Source organism: Lemur catta, chromosome 15 (genome assembly GCF_020740605.2).
Source record: "Lemur catta isolate mLemCat1 chromosome 15, mLemCat1.pri, whole genome shotgun sequence".
Classification (NCBI taxonomy): domain Eukaryota; kingdom Metazoa; phylum Chordata; class Mammalia; order Primates; family Lemuridae; genus Lemur; species Lemur catta.
Genome location: NC_059142.1, coordinates 52,776,431 through 52,799,256, shown reverse-complemented (window position 1 = coordinate 52,799,256; position 22,826 = coordinate 52,776,431). Strand labels below are relative to the sequence as shown.

At 52.5% G+C, this 22,826-nt stretch overlaps 1 protein-coding gene across 5 annotated transcripts; it reads left to right on the top strand.

The window, feature by feature from the left end:
* Positions 1–3,376: 3,376 nt before the first annotated feature.
* On the top strand, positions 3,377–21,973 carry EXOC7 (exocyst complex component 7). Of its 5 annotated transcripts, none has more exons than XM_045525727.1 (20): positions 3,377–3,803; positions 4,009–4,074; positions 5,218–5,402; positions 5,590–5,695; positions 8,148–8,370; positions 10,759–10,926; positions 13,885–13,977; positions 14,761–14,913; positions 15,891–16,036; positions 16,255–16,407; positions 16,731–16,829; positions 17,182–17,244; positions 17,559–17,625; positions 19,093–19,158; positions 19,420–19,540; positions 20,156–20,251; positions 21,016–21,079; positions 21,271–21,312; positions 21,416–21,549; positions 21,799–21,973. In XM_045525727.1, exons 1-20 carry the CDS (start codon positions 3,744–3,746, stop codon positions 21,899–21,901), a joined length of 2,208 nt encoding a protein of 735 aa, XP_045381683.1. In that variant the 5' UTR covers positions 3,377–3,743; the 3' UTR covers positions 21,902–21,973. The 5 variants fall into 5 exon arrangements, with proteins under 5 accessions (XP_045381683.1, XP_045381679.1, XP_045381680.1 ...); XM_045525723.1 differs by having other exon boundaries at positions 3,380–3,803; positions 14,845–14,913; XM_045525724.1 differs by lacking the exon at positions 14,761–14,913 and having other exon boundaries at positions 3,382–3,803.
* The last annotated feature ends 853 nt before the right edge of the window (positions 21,974–22,826 follow it).

Sequence of the window (22,826 nt, the reverse complement as noted above, 5' to 3'; positions counted from 1 at the left end):
AATACTTAGTGTGGGTTAAGGTGTAGGGAAATAGGCACATTTTCAACCATTTTGGGTGGCAATTTGTACACATCTATAAAAATTAAAAATGTATATACATTTTGATTTATCAATTCTACTCTTGGAATGTATCTAATGTATAGATGTCTATATAGAGGTGGTCATGGACAGGCCTCATATATGTCAGGTGCAGAATTTGCAATAGCATAAAACCTGGAAACCACCCAAGTGTCCATTAATGGAGGACTGGTTCGATCTGTTGTATCTATTCAGTGAAATACTATGCAAAGAATGGAGTATATTTTGCTACACACTAGTTTTGAAAGATGGTCAAAATATATTGTTAAGTGAACATGCAGGTTTCAGAATACTATGTTTAATGTGATAGCATTTAAAGAGGAGTCCACTTGCTCAAGGCTTCTTGGATGTGGCTCCGGGTAACAAAAAAAATTTAAAAACAAAAAAAAGTCCAGTCACAGTGGCTCATGCCTGTAATCCCAGCACTCTGGGAGGGTGAGGCAGGAGGATCACTTGAGGTCAGGAGTTTGAGACCAGCCTGAGCAAGAGTGAGACCCCATCTCTACTAAAAATAGAAAAATTAGCCAGGTGGCGTGGTGCACGCCTGTAGTCCCAGCTACTTGGGAGGCTGAGGCAGGAGGATCGTTTGAGTTCAGAAGTTTAAGGTTGCTGTGAGCGAGACTGACACCACTACACTCTAGCCCAGGGCGACACAGAGCCAGACTCTGTCTCCAAAAAAAAAAAAAAGGGATAGTTTGAGGCCAGGAGTTTGAGACCAGCCTGGGCAACATAGGGAGATTCTGTCTCTGAAAAAAAAAAAAAAAACAAGAGAAGGAAAGAAAGAAAGAAAAAGAGAGATACCTTGGGCCTTTCTCTTATTTTTATATCTAAGGGGATTTCAAGAAAAAAGAAAACAACCCTCCTGACAACTCTGTCATTTGGCACTGTAGATGGCTGGTGCTTTCTAAATGAGGAAAATAGACTATTTTTGGTCTTTTTTTTTTTTTTTTTTTTGAGACAGAGTCTCACGCTGTTGCCCTGAGTAGAGTGTCATGGCGTCAGCCTAGCTCACAGCAACCTCAAACTCCTGGGCTCAAGCAATCTTCCTGCCTCAGCTTCCCAAGTAGCTGGGACTACAGGCATGCGCCACCATGCCCTGATAATTTTTTCTATATATTTTTAGTTGTCCAGATAATTTCTTTCTATTTTTTTAGTAGAGACAGGGTCTTGCTCTTGCTCAGGCTGCTCTCGAACTCCTGAGCTCAAGTGATCCTCCCGCCTAGGCCTCCCAGAGTGCTAGGATTACAGGCGTGAGCCACCATGCCCGGCCCATTTTTGATCATTATTTTAAAAAATTGTTTTCTTAAAAGTGTTTTAATAGAAAGGTAATTTAAACTCACCGTTTTTAGAAACTAGAGAAAAGTAATGATCCTTCTGCTCTACTTACCCTTTAGTATTTGTGGTGTTTTCCTGAAATCTTTTGTGCAATGCATCTGTTATAGTTTAAATTGTTATAATCTCAAAACACATTATTGTGACCTGATTTTGTGGTTGTTTATGTCATAGCATATACATTTTCAGTATTGTTACAGGGCTAAGAAATATTAATGTGGAGGAATTATATACTTGATTCCACAGAAGGAACATGAAGTCTGAAATTAGGACTTTATTAAACTGAAGAACACTCTCTTGGGGCAGCAAGGCTCACCCTTCCTTCCTTCCTTCCTTCCTCCCTCTTTTCTTTCCTCCCTCTGGAAAAAAGAATCTCTGTGAGTGGGCAGTGGAGGGCTTGACTATGGTTGGAAACTTTGTGTTCCGCACAAGTTTGTGGTTGTGAGAACCAAGACTTCTGAGGCTGCAACTAAACCACCACTTACTCCTTTTGCCAAAGTGGCTTGTGTTGAGTACAGTTAAACAATTACGCATTTAACTAAATCAATACCTACTTGTCATCTACACATGTCTTATATTAGACTGAAAATCATTTCAATTCATTTTTTCATTCTGTCTACTCTTAGTAAGTAGTCTTAAATATAACCTGCTTTTCACAGTGAATTTTCTAGACAATCGTATTGGCAGCTTTGCATGATAACAAACAACACTCCTAAGCAGTCCAGCATGGGGAGGCAGAAGAGACAGCCTCAGCTGTGCCCTCCCCTGGCCAGCTGTGTTGACCTGGTACAACTGATCTCCCTGAGCTGGAGCTTCCTCAGCTGCAGAAGGGAGAGAACAGCTGTGCCTGACTCGAAGGTTTATTATGAGTATTAGACAAGCTAATGCATGGACAGTGCTTGTAACAGATGTGGGCAAACAGAAGGCTCTCAATGCCTGGTAGTTAGCCACCAAATTAGACTTAGACATTGAAGGAAATTTTAGAACATGCAGAAAAGCACAGAAATATATACTTTTTACAAAAACGAAATGATACTGTACAAAGGCTAAACATTTGTTCACAAGCATAAAGGATTCCCTTCCTAAGATCTACAGAGGAAAGTGTTATCAATATTCCTCTTGAGCATCTACTATGGGCTAGATGCTGTTCAGAGACTCTGAGAGGTTAAGTACTAGGCCAGGCCCTCAGGGAAGGTCCACCTGGGCCCAGCAGCTCACTAGTCCCCTCATCCTGTCCTGCTTAAACCTTCCCCAACTTAGTTCTCAGGGCTACACAGGACCACCCATGGAAATCACCTGGGTTTCCCTGATGAAAATAACTCTGCCTTTTTCTCTCCCCACCTGCAACAGGGCTGCACCTGCTAAACATTTCCTTCATCGCCACCTTCACTTGACCCACCAGGCCTGAAATTGTCCCCTGCCCCAGTGGGAGAGCTGCCCAGGCCCTCTCCAGGCTCTGTGCCCCATTTCCTCCTCTTTGGGTGGCTGGGTGGGAATGGGAGGGACTTGGGAACCCTACAGCTTGGTGCCCCTAAACCTTCTCACCTACCAGGACATGCCTCCTTGTCTAGTTTTTTGTTGCCTGAACAGAGTCCACAGAGGGACTGAACCAAGCTGGATGGACATTTACTTTCTCAAGGACTGGGGCCAGAAGCAGAAGCAATGCTAGGTTTTCCAGGAGCTGGGTCATGTCGGGGAATACGGGTCATCCAGCCCTTCCGGGACCTTGATCCAGTGACTCCCCACTCCCGCCCCTTGAGCTCTGGAGTAGCGGCCCTGCCAGCCCTTCAAGCACCCGGGTCCGCTCAGTGAGCTTCTGCGTGATGTAGGGCGGGAGGGGAGAACGACTACACAAGCCCCTGCTTCATCAAATGGGCACACATTAAGCATCTACTGTGTCACCCACTCTCGGGAATCCGACCTCAATGCCTGCACCCAAAATGCAACCTGGGGAAATGAATTCATCGCCTTCCCCAGCAGCTTTTATCAAAAAGGTTAGTCTTCCAACGAAAATGGCAAGTGAGCTGTAAGTGTCCTGCCAGCACCTGGTCATAAGGCCGATCGAGAGCCTTCTCTGCTGAGGCAAGGAACCCGCACCTAAAGGAAAACATGCTGAGGGTACGCCTCACTTCCCAGCCACACCCAAGATGGCCGCCGACACACGACGATGCCTGAGCGCCGCGCAAGCGCACTTCCGCACGCTACTCCCAACATGGCTCCCCCAGTGCACTCCGGGGCGGGGCCAAGAGCGGAAGTGGGTGTGACGGGGACCGGAGCTCAGTGGGCCCGCGGAGGAAAGATACTGGGGAGTGGGAGTTGTAGAATTCGGATCGATGATACCCCCACAGGAGGCATCCGCCCGGCGGCGGGAGATTGAGGACAAGCTGAAGCAGGTGGGGTTGGAGCTGAGGAGGCTGGGGAGGAAGTGAGGGAAAAGGGCCAAGAGCGGGGCCTGGGTAGCTACTCGGGGAGGAGGCAGGGGTGGGAGGGAGCACACCCTGCGAGGAGATGGGGTTGGGGCTGGGCCGTGGGGTCAGGACACGGTAGGCTCCTTTAGCTTCCAGCTTCTGGTGATGTCCTCCTTTCCGCTACCCCCAGGAGGAGGAGACGCTGTCCTTCATCCGAGACAGCCTGGAGAAGAGTGACCAGCTCACCAAGAACATGGTGAGTAACCCCTTAGCTGAGAGGGGCAGACAGGTCTCCACAACCTGGAGGAGAGCCCTGCGACCTGGCGGTTCAGGTACCTAAGGCCTGGGGTTATGGCATAGTGGCAATGTGTGGGTTTCTCTAGCAACGGTATGGCATTCTCTTACCTAGACCCCTCCTCATGTTCTGCCCCCTCACTGAGGATGCTGCAGCCTCCGCTGGCCTGGACTTTCTGCATTCTAAGTTCTCCATTTTTCCTTCCCTCTTTCTGCAAACGGTGAGACTGACTAGGTGGCCTAGGTACTAACTGGGCTTGTGTCATCTCAAGTCAAGTGGTGGATGACCACCCCCTACCCCAGGTTGGCACTTTAACATTACTGAGGGCAGAAAAAACTCAGCCTTCACCCCAGAGAAGTTTAGAGGTAGAAAGAGCTCTGAAGTCAGACGGATCTGGGATCTAGTCCTTGCTCCGCTGCTTACTTGTGCAGCTCTTGAAGGTAACTCTGGATTTTAGCTAAGTCATCTGCTAAAACAGAGACAATGTCAACCTCCCAAGGTGTCTATGAGAGTCATATGGGCTATTGCATGTGAATGCATCTTGCACAGTGCCTGGTATACTACAGGTGTTCAATAAGTGAGTTTCCTTCATTTCTAGGGAAGACTGCAAAAGCACAAATTAAATAAATACAAACTTGGATTTGTATTTAGTCATACAATAATGAAGTCCCAGTTCTTATTTAATGAGATTCACCGTTAGAGGGAGAGGGTTTTGAAGGTACCAGCAATGCACCTGAAGCTACTATGTGAAACTACTTCCTGTTCAGTTTAGGAATGCTTCAGGTGGAACACAACCAAGATTTGGCTTCAAAGAGTGGAAGGGAAGCCATCCTGGGGTGATTATTTTAGGAGGAATTAATTTAATGCTTGGCTTGCCTTTAAATCAAATTTCAACCAATTTATCTTGGACTACCTACTAAATGCCAGGCACGTGGTCAGTGCTGTGGATACAGTGGTGAACAGGTATACTTTGTTCCTTCTTGCGTGGAGCTCGCTGTCTAGAAAACCAGAGAAAAGCCAGGAAATGCCAAAGAGCTGGTGGATGGGTAGGAGCAGTACTTTGACCACCTTGAGACTTGAGATTAAGCGGCTTCCCTCCCACAGGTGTCTATCCTGTCGTCCTTTGAGAGCCGCCTAATGAAGCTAGAGAACTCCATCATCCCTGTGCACAAGCAGACAGAGAATCTGCAGCGGCTGCAGGAGAATGTTGAGAAGACGCTATCCTGCCTGGACCACGTCATCAGCTACTACCATGTGGCCAGTGACACTGAGAAGATCATCAGGGAAGGGTGAGCTAGGCCCAGAGGGTTACATTCCTAATGCTTCCTGGACCAGCAGCCCTATGCCTTAGAAGTGGAGTAGAATACACTTGAGTCCCCTGTATTAATTCTCTTCTTCCCCTTCTGGACACGATGTTCCTAGTCCCTCCTATGCGTCTCCCATCCCACCAGCCTGATGTGCTCTTTTCCTTCCCAGCCCCACAGGCAGGCTGGAAGAGTACCTGGGAAGCATGGCCAAGATTCAGAAGGCTGTGGAATATTTCCAGGACAATAGCCCAGACAGCCCAGAACTCAACAAAGTGGTAAGGGGCCAGCAGAGTAATGTGAGAGGTTTGGGGACATCAGTCTTATGGTCTTATGAGGAACACAGGACCAGCTTAAAAACATATACAGTACAATAAACAGAAGGATATAATATAGTGTACATACTGTAGACATTAAGACCTGTGCCTCAGGAATTACAGATATACATTTTTATTATATTTTTATAATTTAAATTTAAAATGAAATATGAACTTAATATTTGATTTTTATAAATGCACTTGTGATTTATTGTGATAGAAAATACATAATATTAAATTTACCATTTTAACTCTTTCTAAGTAAACAGTTCAGTGACATAAAGTACATTCACATTGTTGTGTGACCATCACCGTCATCCATCTCCAGAATTATTTTCATCTTCCCAAACTGAAACCCTGTCCCCACTAAACACTAACTCCCCATTCCCCCTTCCCCAGCCCCTGGTAACCACCCTTCCACTTTTAGTCTCTGTGAATCTACTCTAGGCACCTGCATCTGTGTGATTTTTTTTTTTGCATTATATCTTGTGTTTAAGTTTGGGGGTCATTAGATCGTCAGAGCAAGATGGGGAGGGTGTGGAAGTGAGGTTCACACAATGTGTTGAGGGAAAGAGTGGCCGCAGATGGGAAAGACATCTGAGAGGGTGAGGAGCATTACGGGAGGGGTCAACCTGGACCCTGTCACCTGGCACACGTCCCCATTGGCTCCACAATTCTAGCCCTGAGATGTGTGTTTTCCCCAGAAGAGGGAGTAGTCTGGGGAACAAAAATGGGAAACTGGCTCTTCTCCCAACCAGAAAGCTTTTGCTTAGAGCAGACTTTCTAGCTGTTCTCCCATCATGATCTGCATCAGAAATGAGTGTGTTTGTGTGGTGTACTGGGATAGACTGGTAACCGGCCAGTGGTCTCTTGCTATCCAAGACCCCCCCTGGCTGCCTGGAGGACCGACAGGATCAACACCTTGGCACACCAGTAACCCAGTGGGGCCACACCAGGCTAGCCAGTATATTGCAGCTCATGGGTGGGGATCCTGTGTATCAGAGATAGGGATGTCAGGGACTGGAAAACTTTGATTTTAAGGGTCACTGCCAAGTTTCAATCACAGAATGCAGCCCTCTGTAATAGAACTTAGGAGTGGGAGAGAGGAGGAGAATACAAAAGGTATAAAACTGTGAGTTTACCCTAGAGGACTGACTTTCCATTTAAGCAGAAACACTTTTTCATCTCTTTTGTTTTTAATATCGTCATTGAGATAGAATTTACATATCATGAAATTCACCCACTCAGAGTATAAAATTCATTGGTTTTATTTATTTGTTTATTTATTTATTTTTATTTATTTTTTTTGAGACACAGTCTCCCTCTGTTGCCCAGGCTAAAGTGCCATGGCGTCAACCTAGCTCACAGCAACCTCAAACTCCTGGGCTCAAGCGATCCTCCTGCCTCAGCCTCCCGAGTAGCTGGGACTACAGGCATGTGCCACCATGGCCGGCTAAATTTTTGTATATATATTTTTAGTTGTCCAGATAATTTCTTTCTATTTTTAGTAGAGACGGGGTCTTGCTCTTGTTCAGGCTGGTCTCGAACTCCTGACCTCGAGTGATCCTCCCGCCTCGGCCTCCTCGAGTGATCCTCCCGCCTCGGCCTCCCAGAGGGCTAGAATTACAGGTGTGAGCCACCACACCCAGCCTAATCTATTTTCTATATTCATAGATTTGCCTTTCCTGACTTCTCATACAAATGGTATCTTGTAATCCACATGGTGTTTTGTGACTGACTTCTTTCGTTTAGCATAATGTTTTCAAGGGTCATTCACGTTGTAGCCTATACCAATACTTCATCCTTTTTATTGCCAAATAATATTCCATTGGATAGATGTACCACATTTTGTTTATTCATTTGTCCCTTGATGGACACTTGGGTTGTTTCTACTTTTTGGCTATTGTGAATAATGCTTGCTTAGAGCAGATTTTTTATGTACATTTTTTGAGTAGACATATTCATTCTCTTCCATGTTCTAGGTACCTGTCCCTTATCAGATGTGTGATTTACAAATTTTTCTCATTCTGTGCTTCTCTTCACTTTCTTGATGGTATCATTTGTGTAACAAAAGTTTTCAATTTGACATGCTCCAATTTATCTATTTTTTTCTTTTGCAAACCCCTTACTAACAAGAAGACAAATTAGCAGTGCAATAAGAAAATAATCAGCTGATATTCATTAAGCACCTACTTCTTGTGAAACCCTGGGTTTTACCTATGAACGTAGCTTTTGAGAGAACATGAGGTAAAGAAACCCTCAAGACAGGCTTCCCGGTGTTTCTTCTCTGGGCTAAAGGATGTGAGGGCAGAGGCTCAGAGTCAGGAAGACAGAGCTAGGGCGGCCGGGGGACAGGCCAGGGCTAGCAGAACACTGGGGTGGCAGCCACCTGCTTCCTTCCTTATCCCTGCAGAAGCTGCTGTTTGAGCGGGGCAAGGAGTCATTGGAGTCCGAGTTCCGAAGCTTGATGACCCGACACAGTAAGGTTGTGTCCCCTGTGCTGATCCTGGATCTGATCAGTGGCGATGACGAGCTGGAGGTCCAGGAGGACGTGGCCCTGGAGCACCTGCCCGAGAGCGTGCTCCAGGATGTGATCCGCATCTCGCGCTGGCTGGTGGAATACGGCCGCAACCAAGGTGAGAGGGCTCCAGCTCGGCGCCTTGGCAGTCCAGAGGGAGTGGGAGTTTTCTCCCCTTTGTTCTTTAATCCATCTGTTTTTTTTTTTAATAAAAGGAAGTTTAATAGGAAACAATATAAGCAATAATTATAGCTTATATATCAAATTGTGAATCTAGCCAGATCCAGGCTTTTCTTTATGTACCTTATTTTTATGTTTTTTTACTTTTATGGTTAGTTGTACAATTGGCAAATAGTACAGAAAGCCGTAGGTGAAGAGTAAAAGTCCATCTCCTAACTTCCTGATGCCTACAATATCCTAACCCAAAGATGAGCACTGTTAAGGTTTATTTATATACACTTCCAGAAAATCTTCATGCAGTTGTGTGGGTGTGTGTGCGAGAGAACGCTTAAATAAATACGTATGTGTTTTCTCCTCACTCTCAGATGGGAGGGCACGTGCTAAACACTGTCCTACAATTACTTATTTTTTTTTTTACTTCATGATATGCCTTGAGATGGTTCTGTATCAGTACATGTAGATTTGCTTTGTTCTTTTAAACAGCCACATAATAGTCCATGGAATGGTGGTACCATCATTTCTTTAGCCAATCCTAGGACTTTAAAAAAAAACTCTTTGTTTTGTTAGAGGCAGGGTCTTGCTCTGTCACCCAGGCTGGAGTGCAGTGGTGCAATCATAGGTCATTGTAACCTCAAACTCCTGGGCTCAAGCAATCCTCCTGCCTCAACCTCCCAAATAGCTGGGAGTACAGACATGTACTACCATGCCCACTAAGTTTTTAATTTTTTGTAGAAGTGGGATCTCACTCTTGCTCAGGCTGGTGTCAAACTCCTGACCTCAAGCCATCTTCCTACCTCAGCCGCCCAGAGTGTTAGGATTACAGGCATGAGCCCCTGCGCCTGGCCTAGATTGTTTTTTTTTTTTTTGGAGACAGAGTCTCACTCTGTCGGCCTGGCTAGAGTGCCGTGGCGTCAGCCTAGCTCACAGCAACCTCAAACTCCTGGGCTCAAGCGATCCTTCTGCCTCAGCCTTCCGAGTAGCTGGGACTATAGGCATGCACCACCATGGCCGGCTAATTTTTTCTATATATTTTTAGTTGTCCAGCTAATTTCTTTGTATTTTTAGTGGAGACAGGGTCTTGCTCTTGCTCAGGCTGGTCTTGAACTCCTGAGCTCAAACGATCCTCCCACTTCGGCCTCCCAGAGTGCTAGGATAGATTGCTTTTTTAATGTAGGAAGATCTTAGGGTTATGTTCTCAAGGGTACAGTTGCCAGATTTAAGTGTCTGAACATACTTGCGACTTTCTTACCATTGCCAGCTCCCCTCCAGGTAGATAAGGCCAATTGGGAGACTCATTGACAGCCTCGTGATTACTTGCTCTTCACTAATTTTATTTATTTTTGCTATTTGATAGGGCTCTCACTGTCTTATAATTTTTTAAAATTTGTACTTCATTTATGGCTAAAGATATGATGTGCTTTTTTAATTCACTACATTTATTATCTTATTGCCTCCTATAAATTTCTCATATCCAGCCGGGCATGGTAGCTCACACCTGTAATCCCAGCACTTTGGGAGGCTTAGGTAGAAAGATTGCTTGAGTTCGGGAGTTTAAGACCCTGTCTCTGGCCGGACGTGGTGGCTCACGCCTGTAATCCTAGCACTCTGGGAGGCCGAGGCGGGTGGATCGCTCGAGGTCAGGAGTTCGAGACCAGCCTGAGCGAGACCCCGTCTCTACTAAAAATAGAAATAAATTATCTGGACAACTAAAAATATATATAGAAAAAAAAATTAGCCAGGCATGGTGGCGCATGCCTGTAGTCCCAGCTACTCGGGAGGTTGAGGCAGGAGGATCGCTTGAGCCCAGGAGTTTGAGGTTGCTGTGAGCTAGGCTGACGCCACGGCACTCACTCTACCCCGGGCAACAAAGTGAGACTCTGTCTCAAAAAAAAAAAAAAACCTTGTCTCTACAAAGAAAAAATTTAAAAATTAGCTGGACCTAGTGGCACGTGCCTATAGTCTTAGCCACTTAGGAGGCTGAGGCAGGAGGATCACTTGAGCCCAGGAGTTTGAGGCTGCAGTGAGCTGTGATTGTGCCACTGCACTCCAGCCTGAACAATAGAGTGAGACCCTCTCTTTCAAAAAAAAAAAAAAAAAAGTTAACAACTAATTATCAGTTCTATTGGAAAATGTTTTTCTCTTTTAAGACTTTGCCTGATTTGGGACAGGACATGTGGGTAGCTATGACCCAGAGCAGACGCTAGGAAGAAGTGAACAAGTAGACACTGTGGGCTCTGCTGCCGCTGCCCTGTGGGGAAGGAGAAACACTGGCAGAGCAGAGGCAGGGACGCAGCCCCCATACCTCTGTTGCTTCGTCTCTCCCCAGATTTCATGAACGTCTACTACCAGATTCGCTCCAGCCAGCTGGACCGCTCCATCAAGGGCCTGAAAGAGCATTTCCGGAAGAGCAGTTCTTCTTCTGGAGTCCCTTACTCCCCTGCAATCCCCAACAAGAGGAAAGACACACCCACCAAGAAGCCACCCAAGCGGCCAGGTGAGCCCCCATCCTGGCCCATCTTCGCAGCAGCCAGAGGGCTGACTGGGACTTGTTGCCTCTGTCCACGCTTGGGTTAGTAGCATCAGATCCCTCCAGAGGTTGTCTTCCTAGTAACCCCGTCTGTAGGTACACAGGACAAAAAGCAAGTGTCTACCCGCCCAGCAAGGCCCCCGTAGAGCAAGGCTCTTCCTTCTAGCCAACAGTATAGGGGTTACATAATGTCCTGGAGTGGGGGATCACAGATGTGCTCAGTTACCTGTTCTGAGGCAGGATGACAGGGTCCACCAGGGCAGACCCACTAGCTGGACGCCCTTCCTCTCACTCCATTGTCCTTCAGGAGGCCTGGCATGCTGCTGCAGCCAAGACAGTGGGATGGGAGAAGCAGTGGGAATGCCAGCTTTCCCTTTCCGGAAAGTCAGGGCGACTTGAAGTGATGTGTAGCTAAGGGGTGGATGGGGAAGAGTTTGTACTTTCCCAGTCGATCCAGAAAGTAAAGAAAGCCCAGACCACCCTCTCGGAAGAACTGAAACTGGCTTTTGGGCTCCAGTGCAAAGCCAGTACCTTGTAGAGAAGTCAAGGAAGGGGCATCGTGTTGGGGGAGGCCTGGGCTGTGGGTCATTGGTGTCCTGGGTGAACAGCTCACTGTCTGTTCTTTCTCCCTGTCACCATGTCCCCTGTAGTCCCTGCTCCAGGTAAACAGTGTCTGTGTGTCAGCCTGGCAAGCCTGGCTGTCTGTGGCTACAGAGAGGTGCTGCCCTCGGCTTGAGGAGAAGCTGGGACGTTGTGGGGTGGGGCTTCCCCCTCAGCAGGGGAAGCCGGGGCTGCCCCCTCCTAGCTGGCCCCCTGTCCAGCTGCTGCTGCAGACACATGGCGCAGGTGGGGCCTGTAGGGCCCTCTTTTGACAGCAGGCTTTAGGTAGCACTTTCACCCTCTACTTCTCCAGTCCCCACCTGCCGTGCCCCTCAGGGAACAAGGTGTCTGTTCACAGGAAGGCTCTTCCTCAGGCCTTTGTTTAGGGTTTGGAGGAATGGCAGAGTGGGGGCTACCCTCGGGGCACAGTGAGAGGAGCAGTAGGGAGGGGGGCACCTGTTGGCCCCCGCAGGAGGGGCTCTGCCTGCTCCCTCCAATGTGGATGTCCTGGCTGTCCGCACCTCACCCCCAACCCGGAAAGCTTGCTGCAAACAGCGACTCTACTAACCCAGCCTGCTGGGCTGCGCTGCCTGCACAGTGGCTGGTCGTCCCTGTGCCTTCGGTGTGCTGGGAGTGGCTGTCTCTGGGAGGCTGCAAGGCTGCCGGGGCCTTGGCCAGTCTGTGCTTGCATCCTCTCCTGCCTTGTTCTCTGACAGGCCCACCGGGGGCCCCAGGACCCTGTTTGCACTGCCCCAAGAGTGCCCGCTGGCCACGGAGGGACCCGGCCTTTCTGGGAGGAGGGATCTGATCCCAGGGGGCTTACAGTGGCCCTAAACCACCCTTGGTTCAGAGCACAAGACGGAAACTCTCTGGCTATGAGGATCCTGTGGCTTCTGTGGGGTTTCAAGAGTTATCAGGAGCTGGTGGGCTCAGGCCTGATGTTGGGGCCTGGGGAATCAGGCTCCTGGGACAGCGGCTCCCAGCTCTGAGGAGAGGCTCAGGGAGGCCTCCTCAGCAATGAAACACCGGCCTCAGCATCGCTGGAGGTAATTGGGTGCCTGATAGGTTTGGCGCCTGCCAGCTCAGCGTCCCCGTCCATACGCACGCCAGTGTGCTCGTTAGGCCCCTGTCGGGCTAGCGGCCCACCTGCTGCTGGCCAGTGTGGGACGGGAATGTGATGTGCTCGTTAGCGAGGCTGCTTACTGAACGGGGAGAACACGAGAGGGACAGATGTGAGCTGGGCCCTCCAGACTTGGTTATTAGGAGCTAATTGGTGTGGTACAGGCAGGGATGAGCCTCCCAGACCCTGCCCCCTTCCTCCCTCAGCCTTTTGGGAGCTGCCAGGACACAGCAGCCTCGGTTTGTTCGGATGTAGAGTCGGGGAGATGGACCAGAGTTAAGCTCATGGTGCGCGTCGCCTGCCCCCGTCCATTCCCACAGCCTTGTCAACAAGGCAGCTGCCCTGTCTACTTGAGATGCTGTTTTAGTTCCCCACGTCTTCTGCCCTGAGATGTCTCGTTCCCACAGAGGTAGCTGACCCCAGAGGCTGTGGCCGCTGCAGTTTTGTATTTATTATTTTCACTGTGATACTAACTGTTATTTTTTTCCCCCATGCCAAGAGCACGTACCCTCTCCTTCTGCTCGCCCTCTGGCTCTCTGTGCGGTGGCTTCTGTTAACTCCTGGTTGGCTTTTGAATTTTTTCTAGTTGCTTTGGTGGTCTAGAGACCTCTTTGGTGCATGGGGCCAGGCTGCCTCTGGTCGCCGAGCCTCCCGTCTTGGGCACAGCACTCTCGGGAAACTCAGTCCCGTTTCCCCACCTCCCAGGGTCTGCTCCCTCCTGACTGGTGTTGGCCTAAGCCCCAACACTGAGCACGCTCGGATAGCTCTGCCTGGAGCTTGGGGCTGGGCAGTGGGCCACTGGCTTCAAGGTGGCCCAGGCTCTGCCAGCCTGGTCGTGCCCTCTGGGTGTGAGAGCTTCGTCACTAGCTCCTCCATGCTGAGCCCTCGTCTCTTTGATTAAAGTGCCACTCTGGTATTTTTATTTTTGACTCCTGGTGGATCTTATCTCCGTCACATTCTGCACTTTCTAAAATGAACTCAAATCCAGACAGTGAGGATCAGGAGAGAATCCAGAGTTCCATCTGGAGCAGGACATGTCTCCGTTGCTTCATCCTCATCCCCAGGGTCTTCCGTGGTCCTGGGCAAGGGCCTGCTCACTGTTGGGGGCCGGGTGTGGGGCCTGGGGCAGGTGGAGGGCCGCTGCTGTTTTCTCTCCCTCGTTTCCTAGGTCTTCTTATCTCCTCTCTGTGTGGCTCTGGTGACAGGGACGATCCGTAAGGCTCAGAACCTTCTGAAACAGTATTCCCAGCATGGTCTAGATGGGAAAAAGGGGGGCTCTAACCTCATTCCTCTGGAAGGTAATCACCCCGTGTTCCCCTCCTGTTCCCTCCTCCTCCACTGTGTGTCGCTCACGTGGCAGGGCAGAGCCTCCCCTAGGAGGGCCTCGGGGGGAACCCTCGGTGGGGCAGGGTGGGAACAACAGGTCCCTGATGCCACTCAGGCTTCAGCGGGCACAGGGACAGGTTTTATGGCCCTCGGCCTGGTCCTATCTTGCTGACGGCAGCTCTGCCCTCCCTGGGGCTTCCACTCCTCCCCTCTCTGTCTCTGTCCTTGTCTCCCGTGTGAAATCAGAGAAAGTCCTTTGTCTTGGGGCAGCCTTTTCACGCTCAGACCAGCAGTGGCAGGACCCAGCTGGCCGAGACCTCCTGTCACTCCCCTCTTTAGAAAAGGGAGTGTGTCCAACAGGGGACAGGCAGCCTGGAGGCTGTGTCCCTCCCTACCTCCAATAGGAGGGACAGCCAGTTCAGCTGCCCTGGGGCACTAAAGAAGGCTATCCCCATTCACCCAGCAGTGACATTTCTCTCACTGCGTCTCTCCCCAAATACGATGGGGAATCCCTCTGGGGCCAAACATCAGACCCTCTGCAGCTGCCAAAGCTTTTCAGACCCTGCTTGGTCCTTCCTCGCTTTCTCTTGGCCTCAGGCTTGGGGAACAAGCAGCCAAGGATGGTCTGAGCACCCACTGGAAGTCAGGCTTGAAACGGCTGTTCCCAAGGTGGTTTGAGGCAGAGGAGGGGCTCAGAGCCCTCCCTGATGCCGCCTGCCCTACACCCACCTCACATCCCCCTCCTGGAGATGAAGGGCTTCTTCCCTATACCCTGAGGGGCAGCCTGCCTGGCCCCTGGATAAACGCTGCTTGTGTTTGTGCGGCTGACGTCTCGCCAGGTCACGAGCATGATTTCCGAGTTAAGCACCTGTCCGAGGCCCTGAACGACAAGCACGGGCCGCTGGCCGGTGAGTACCGCAGCCCAGCCCGAGGGCCGCCACTGACACTGCCTTCACAGCAGGCCCCAGATGGCCTGCTCCTGCCTGGCCCCGCAGGCCCACTGTGCCCTGAGGATGGGCCACGCCTCCTTGCTTCTCTCTCCAGGCTCTCTCTCTCAGGCATAGGTCTCCTTGCCTCTTTCCAGATGGCAGTGCATGACTGGCTCTCGGGGCCTGGGCCAAGGGGAGAAGCCGCCGAGGCTCAGAAGGCAGGCAGAGAGGGAAGGCGGCTCCCTTGAGGGCAGGGAGCCCTGACGTCTGATTCCTGCAACAACTCTGACCCTCGGAGCCTGTCCCTTGGCACATAGGACCAGGCTGTTTTGTCTGCAGGTGCCCCTGCCCCGGCTTCCATTAGTGGGATCTGGTCTTCTGAGGCAGCTGCCAACCAAGGAGCCCTCCCTCTGCGGGGCTCACTTACCTTTTCAGAAGCCTCATAGGCCACAGTCCACCACCCTCCTATACATTCCAGAAGGCCTGACTGGCTGGTAACTGCCTTCACAGGCCCGGCGTTTTCCCAGATAGATCACCACAGTGCCTGCCTCCCGGGGGCACTGCCGCCTGCCCATCCCAGGCTGCCCTCTTCCAGGAACAATTCAGAATCCTTAGTCCTGGGGTCAGAGCTGCCTTATCCAGGAAATTGATCTAGAGATCTCCCTCCTTATCCTTTTATCCTTCTCCCAGCCACCTCTAGAATCTGATGCTCTGGGGACAAATACTGTCTGTGCAGAGCTGAAAATGAAGCCAAGATGAAGGCTGGACTCAGCTCCTGTTTTTCCTGCCGGGGCCTGCTGGTGTCCTTCCTCCTGGCTTCCTGCCAGAGCAGTCGGCCTCTTCCCCATCTGCTGCGGGTCTGAGCTGCAGGCCAGGAACTGGGGAGACCCACGCCCCCCAGCAGGGAGAGTGGCTGGCCCCAGACCAGCCACTCAGGGGCACTGCTGTCTCCACAGGGAGAGATGACATGCTGGACGTGGAGACTGACGCCTACATCCACTGCATCAGCGCCTTCGTCAAGCTGGCGCAGAGCGAGTACCAGCTGCTGGCCGACATCATCCCTGAGCACCATCAGAAGAAGACCTTTGACTCCCTGATACAGGTCCTACCACACCCCGCCAGTGAGAGCTGTCACCAGAGTCTCAAAGCCCATGACTCCCAGCCACCACCCCCACCTGGTGCCCTGGGGACCTGCCGGGGCTGGACACTTAGCACCTCCGTGTCTCTCCTCTTCCTGCCACAGCACGTTGGCTTCCCCCCACACCTCCTGGGGCGCCTGCACCATCTGGGTGCCAGTTCTCACCACCCTGTCCCTCCCAGGATGCGCTGGATGGGCTGATGCTCGAGGGGGAGAACATCGTGTCTGCTGCCCGGAAGGCCATCATCCGGCACGACTTCTCCACGGTGCTCACCGTCTTCCCCATCCTGCGGCACCTCAAGCAGACCAAGCCCGAGTTTGACCAGGTGCTCCAGGTATGTAGGTGGGGCGGCCCTTGGGGACGTGGGAAAGAGGAATTCCACTGGCCAGCATGGCCGTCCTCCAGCCCTCCCTGGGAGAACCCCATTCCTTGCCCCCACACCTCTGCTCCAAGGTCAAAGGGAAGCAGCTCCTGAAGGGCCCTGTGTGAATCAAGACACTCGCAGGGTAATCAGAGAAGAGCTGGTGGCTCCCATGTGCTGGAGAGTCTGCGCCCAGGGTGAGGGGCGGGGAAGCAGCTGGAAGGAATGGGTTCTAGGCCCAGGCTGTCCTGGAGGGCCGGGCTCTGGCCGGGGTGTGCAGTGGTGTCCTTCCTCAGGGCACGGCTGCCAGCACCAAGAACAAGCTGCCTGGCCTTATCACCTCTATGGAGACCATTGGAGCTAAAGCGCTGGAGGACTTTGCAGACAACATCAAGGTGCCTTCCTCCCTCTACTCCCAGCCCCCAGTGACCTGGCCCCGGGGGACTCCTTCAGAGAGCAGGCCTCCCAGAGGGGCGGGTTTGCCCCGTAGGGAAGCCAGGTGCCTGCCGGCCTCCTGTCAATACCCATGACCCTCTCTTTGCTTCCCGGGGGCTCTGGGCCCTTGCAGCTGGAAGCCCCCTCTGTCTTTTGGTCCTGTTTTACTCAGCCTTTGTGCCTTAGGGGCGTCCTACCACCTGTCTGCCAGGAGGTGGCGCCATGAGCAGGCAGACTGGGCTGTGGGGTGGGCCTGAGGCTGCTATGGGGGCTGTTTCAGGGAAGCAGAGGCTGAGGCTGTTTTTTCCACAGAATGACCCAGACAAGGAATATAACATGCCCAAGGACGGCACTGTGCACGAGCTCACAAGCAACGTAGGTGCTGCCTGAGGACACCTGGGGAGGGGAGGCCCTGGAGCAGGCGCAGCACCAGTGACAGGGACCCAGCCTGGTCTGGAGCAGCTCGCCCCTGCATGAGCGGTCACTGATGGGGTGGATGGTGACGTGCTTAGCGTCTCCAGCACATGGGACCTTTCCTGGCAGACCAAAGCCCAGAGGGTGAAAGATGAAGTTTCCAGCTGCTCTTTTCCCTGGACTTGCCCTGGCTGGTCAGAGGGCTCACTGTGGGAGGCCAGCAGACTGGTCCTGCCACTTGACCTTCTGCCTGGACCTGTCCTCTCCCCACCCAGGCCATCCTCTTCCTGCAGCAGCTTCTGGACTTCCAGGAGACGGCAGGCGCCATGCTGGCCTCCCAAGGTACTTGGCCCCTCCCAGCTGGGCCCCCTGCCCCACTCCCCCCTTGCCTGGAGATGTGGGGTTAGGCCCCAGGAGGCACTGACCCCTCTGGGTGAGGGCAGGGCTCGGTGAGGAGGTCTCTCCAGTCTGTGGAGGGGTTGAGGTGTGGCCTGCGGAGGGGCTGGGGCTGAGCATCGGGAGAGTGAAGCTTGCCTGTGCCTTTTGTGACTGGACACGAGACCTCAGGCCTCTCCCTTGGCCCCATTGACCATCTTCACTCTGGGAGTGGCAGTGGCTGGTTGGAAGGTACCCTGACCCCCACCTAGCTGGCCCCTTAGTGGGTGGCATCTCAGGGCCAACTGGGTGTCTTGCTGCCTGCTACGGCCCTGGGACTGGTGCTTGGGAAGTCAGCATGTGAGGAGGAGGAGAGCCTTTTCAGTTTGTTCCTGGCTTTGAGGCCCTGGGCCCTCCCCTCTCTTCCCATTTCGGGGGCAAGGGCCAAGGTACAGGCTCTGGCCTGTGGTTCTCCGGATCTCTACTTTCCGGCATGTTCCCTGGTCTCCAGAGGCTTCCACCTGATGTGTCCTGCTGTCTGTGTTCTGGCTGTCATGGGGAGAGGTCTGCTTGACTCAGGTTGACATGCTGTTTCTAACCTGTTTTTTGCACTTTGCATCTTTCTCCCTCCTTTGTCTCCCTCTGTCCCCTCTGTGTGCACTGCCTTTCACTCCGTAGTTCTTGGGGACACATACAATATTCCTTTAGACCCCCGAGGTAAGCAGTGTGGCTCTGTAGCCCCATCTTCCCCCTCCGAAGCCCGGTGGGTGAGGTTCCCTGGGGACCGACTCGCAGGACCTACTGGGGAGCAGGGTCAGAGAGGACATGAGTGCTTCCCGGGTGCCCTCAACTCTCAGCTCCTTTGATGGCCACTGTCTGTCTCTGAGCTTATCCAAGCAGCACCCTCTGGGGCAGCACCCTGCAGGCCGTTCTGCCCCTCCCCCATGCCTTCCCCTTCCTGCTGGGCTTCCCACTCTGCAGGCAGCAGCTCCCGTCTGTTCAGAGGGCCTGGTGGGGGTTGTTGGAAGTGTAGAGAGAAGGTGGGGAGACTGTGGGGAGCCCATTCTAAGACTTGCTGTTGGCAAATGGGAAAAGTGGCCTCATAGACACGGCCCAGGGTGGGTTGGGTGCCAGGGGCAGGGGTCTGGCATCCCACTCTTGTCCTGCCAGCCTTCTTGCTGATATGGGCCAGCTCCTTAACCATCCCACGCATCATAGAGGGGTGGCTCTGAGTTCTAGAAAGAGTCCAGAGTCAGTACTCCCTGTGGCTGGAGGCAGGCACCCAGTTCTGCCTGAGTGCCGCTAGGTCCTGTCTGCCTAGGGAAGCCCAGGGGCCTGTCCCAGCGTTTCCTCGGGCTGCTCCTTGGGCTGGGGGAAGAACCACTGAGGGTCTCAGCTGCTGCCGCTGCCATAACAGGACTTCTCTTCTCACAGAGACCAGTTCTTCAGCCACCAGCTACAGCTCTGAATTCAGCAAGCGACTGCTGAGCACCTATATCTGTGAGTGTCCCCAGTGCCTGCTGCCCTGCCTCTTCCCATCCTGCTTTTTGTGTTCTCTGGCTATTCCTGGGTCCTTCCCCCGAGCCCCACCTGACCTTTGGAATTGCAACCTAACCTCTAGTTCAGGGACCCAGGGGAGTTGGGTTAAGGCCTCCTGAGAAAGGACCAGGGGTGATGAACAGGATTCAGGTAGTGGGTCCCGGATTGGGTCATTTGAGTCAAACTGCCATGGTGGGCATGGCCCCATCTTTCCCTGCACAGGTAAAGTCCTGGGCAACCTGCAGTTGAACTTGCTGAGCAAGTCCAAGGTGTATGAGGACCCAGCTCTGAGCGCCATCTTCCTGCACAACAACTACAACTACATCCTCAAGTCCCTGGAGAAGTGAGTGGCCTGCAGCTGCAGGTCTGCGGCTCTCACCTCCCTTCAGCCACGCAGCTGTGCCAGCCCTGTCCCCCTCCCCAGGCTGGCTGTGCCCTCTGCAGCCTCCTTCTCTTGTGGACAGGTGGGGAGGGCTCATTTCACTCTTCTCCACCCCAGGACCCAGGAGGAGAGTGCACTGCCGCCTTAGAGCTCCTAAAGATTGGGGTGGGTGGGCAGCCTCTGACATTGCTGCAGAGGACAGCAGCCTTTGGGCCCTAGGAGCAAATTCTGTCTTTTTTTTTTTTTTTTTTTTTTGAGACAGAATCTCATTCTGTCGCTCTGGCTAGAGTCCAGTGGCGTCATCATAGCTCACTGTAACCTCAGATTCCTGGGCTCAAGTGATCCTCCTGCCTCAGCCTCCCAAGTAGCTGGGACTACAGATGCACACTACCACATCTGGCTAATTTTTCTATTTGTAGTAGAGACGGGGTCTCGCTCTTGCTCAGGCTGGTCTGGAACTCCTGAGCTCAAGCGATCCTCCTGCCTCTGCCTCCCAGAGTGCTGGGATTACAGGTGTGAGCCACTGCACTTGGCCCAATTTCTGTCCTTGTCTACTATGTCCTGTACCCTGCCCAGGTCTGAGTTGATCCAGCTGGTGGCTGTGACCCAAAGGACTGCTGAGCGCTCCTACCGGGAACACATCGAGCAACAGATCCAGACCTACCAGCGCAGGTGAGAGGCTGGGCCTGCCCCACCCTCACCCTACCCCTATCCCCACCACTAATGCTTCCTTCTCGGCACCTCAGGACACGGGCCCTCTGGATCGGGGTTGTTGATGGCAACTGCTGCCTTGTGGACCCCAGTCTCCACTTGTTTTTTAATCAAATTCATGGGGTGGAGAGGAGAGCCCCCCTCCCCTACCACGGCCTGCTCCCTAGGTGGCCGCTATGGCTAGCTGCTTTTGAGGTGGTCTGCCAAATGCCAAGGCAAAGAACAGTTGAAGAGCTGACTGTCAAAGATGTGGGTAACATTTAGCCCAGGAGAAGAGCAAGGTTGCAGGAGCACTTGAACTTGGTGCGGCTCGCTCTCTGGTGGTCTGCTCCTCTAGTCCTCTTTCTCCTCGCTGCTGCTTCTCTTCGAGTGTGTCTCCCTCTCCCTTCCCGTTTGTGTGTCCCCCACTCACACCTTTCTTCCTCGCCTCTTTCTCCAACCTAATGGTATCAATGTGAAGCGTAGTTGATAGTATTTGTTCAATTTATTGAACACTCAGTATTTCCTTATGTTTTCTAATTTCAAAAGCGAGCAGCTTAAACATTTTCTGTTCCCAGGGAAAAATACCTCAGTTGTTTTGCTTAGTTGTGACCCAGATCAATTCCTGCCAGCCCCCTAAGTAGGTCCAGAGATTTAATAAGCAAAACAAGCCAGTGCCAGGGAGGAAGCAGCTGCCCGAGGCTGTCCCTCCTCTGCCCTCACGCTTCTCTCCCCCCATCCGGCAGTTGGTTAAAGGTGACCGATTATATCACAGAGAAGAATCTACCTGTGTTCCAATCAGGAGTCAAGGTGGGCTGAGGCCTGGGCTGGGAAGGGGTGTCTCGGAAAAAATGGACAAGTATCCCTCAGAAAGCAAAGGATGCATGTGGCCATCAGGGCAGCAGGAGAGAGGACAGGGCAGGTGGTGTTTGGGGAAGCAGAGGGGCGGGTGGTTCTGCTCTGAGGAGAGCTCTCTCTGCCATCTCCCCTGGCTCCCCCAGCTCCGGGACAAGGAGCGGCAGATGATCAAGGAGCGTTTTAAGGTAAGTCATGTCCTCTCCCCTCTGCTGCTGTTGCTGTTGAGGCGACACAGACCCAAAGCATTTGTCTCTGGGTCCCTTCCTTTTCCACCTTTGTGGTGGCCAGGGCTTCAATGATGGCCTTGAAGAATTGTGCAAGATCCAGAAGGCCTGGGCTATTCCAGACACAGAGCAGAGAGACAAGATTCGCCAGGCTCAGAAAAACATTGTCAAGGAGACCTACGGGGCCTTTCTGCACAGGTGAGCCTGCCTCCTGCCCCTCCTGCCCGTGCTGCCCATTTCCCCAGCTGGGCCTCTGTGCACTCCTCTTCCTCAAGAACAAAAGGGAGAGGATGGTGGGTTTGGGCAGCAGATCTGGGCTTTGGGGTGGGGCTAGACAGGGACATCACTCAGGGCCACCTCATGCCATTTCTGAGAGCGCCTTAGGCTGAGGGTGGTGCTGGGAAGGGGTCAGCCTTTCCCCTCCGTCTGACTGCAGTGCTTGGTCAGGTTCGGCAATGTGTCCTTCACCAAGAACCCCGACAAATACATCAAGTACCAAGTGGAGCAGGTGGGCGACATGATTGATCGCCTTTTCGACACCTCTGCCTGAGCCTACTCCCGTCTGTGCCTGGTTCCACCAGACTAACCATGTCATTGGACAGATAAACCACTGTTAACTTGCCTCTGGGCTGAGTGAGTCTGAAGTCCTTTGGGACAGAGACCCATTTCCACTGCCTCATCCAGGAGCCCTGTCCCTGAGCCCTCTAGTCCTGGTGTCCACATCTCCCCTGCAGCCCACATTTCCATCCAAGCCAGCACTCTCTCAGAATGCTACGGTCCCTTCATAACTTGGGTTTTGTGACCCTGATGGCTTCTGAAACAGGAAAGGAGAGAAGGAAGACAGAGACCTGTACCCACAGCTGCCTCCTGTGGACCGAGAACAGGCAGGCAGAACAACCCTAATAACCCTGCTCGAGCTGGGGATGGAGAACTCCCCCTTCAGCCTAGAATGTGGGTAGGGCTCAAAGGAACAGCCAGAGGACCTGGAGAAAGAGCAGTCAGGGTTGACCGGCTCTCTTGGTTTTAGTGTAGAAAACACATTCCCTATCACCCACTGTCCTGAGGTCTGGGGACGTTCCATCTCCCAGGGGTCCCCGAGGTATCCAGGGACAGAACTGCTCGCTTGCTGTTCCCTCTGGGGTCCAGCACACTGCAGGAGGTGTTTGGAGAAGGTCTGACCCACCCTCCATGGCCTGCTTCTCAGGCCCCGGTCCCCCAGTGCCCAGCACCGACGCCCCCTGGCCCAGGGCCAAGCAGCAGTGGTTACAGAGGGAGCAGCTAGGCTGCCTGTGTGTGCGCTGCAAGACGACAATGGTGAGAAGGAGCAAAGTGGGGGCCAGGGGCACGAAGTAGGGCCCCATCCACTTGGAACCAGAGTGAACAGCTGAGCTCAATGAAGACAGACTCTTGAGGTGCACTTGCACTTGGGGATGGGTTTATTTAGCTTGTATGCTAACAGAAGGAGAGCTCAGGGT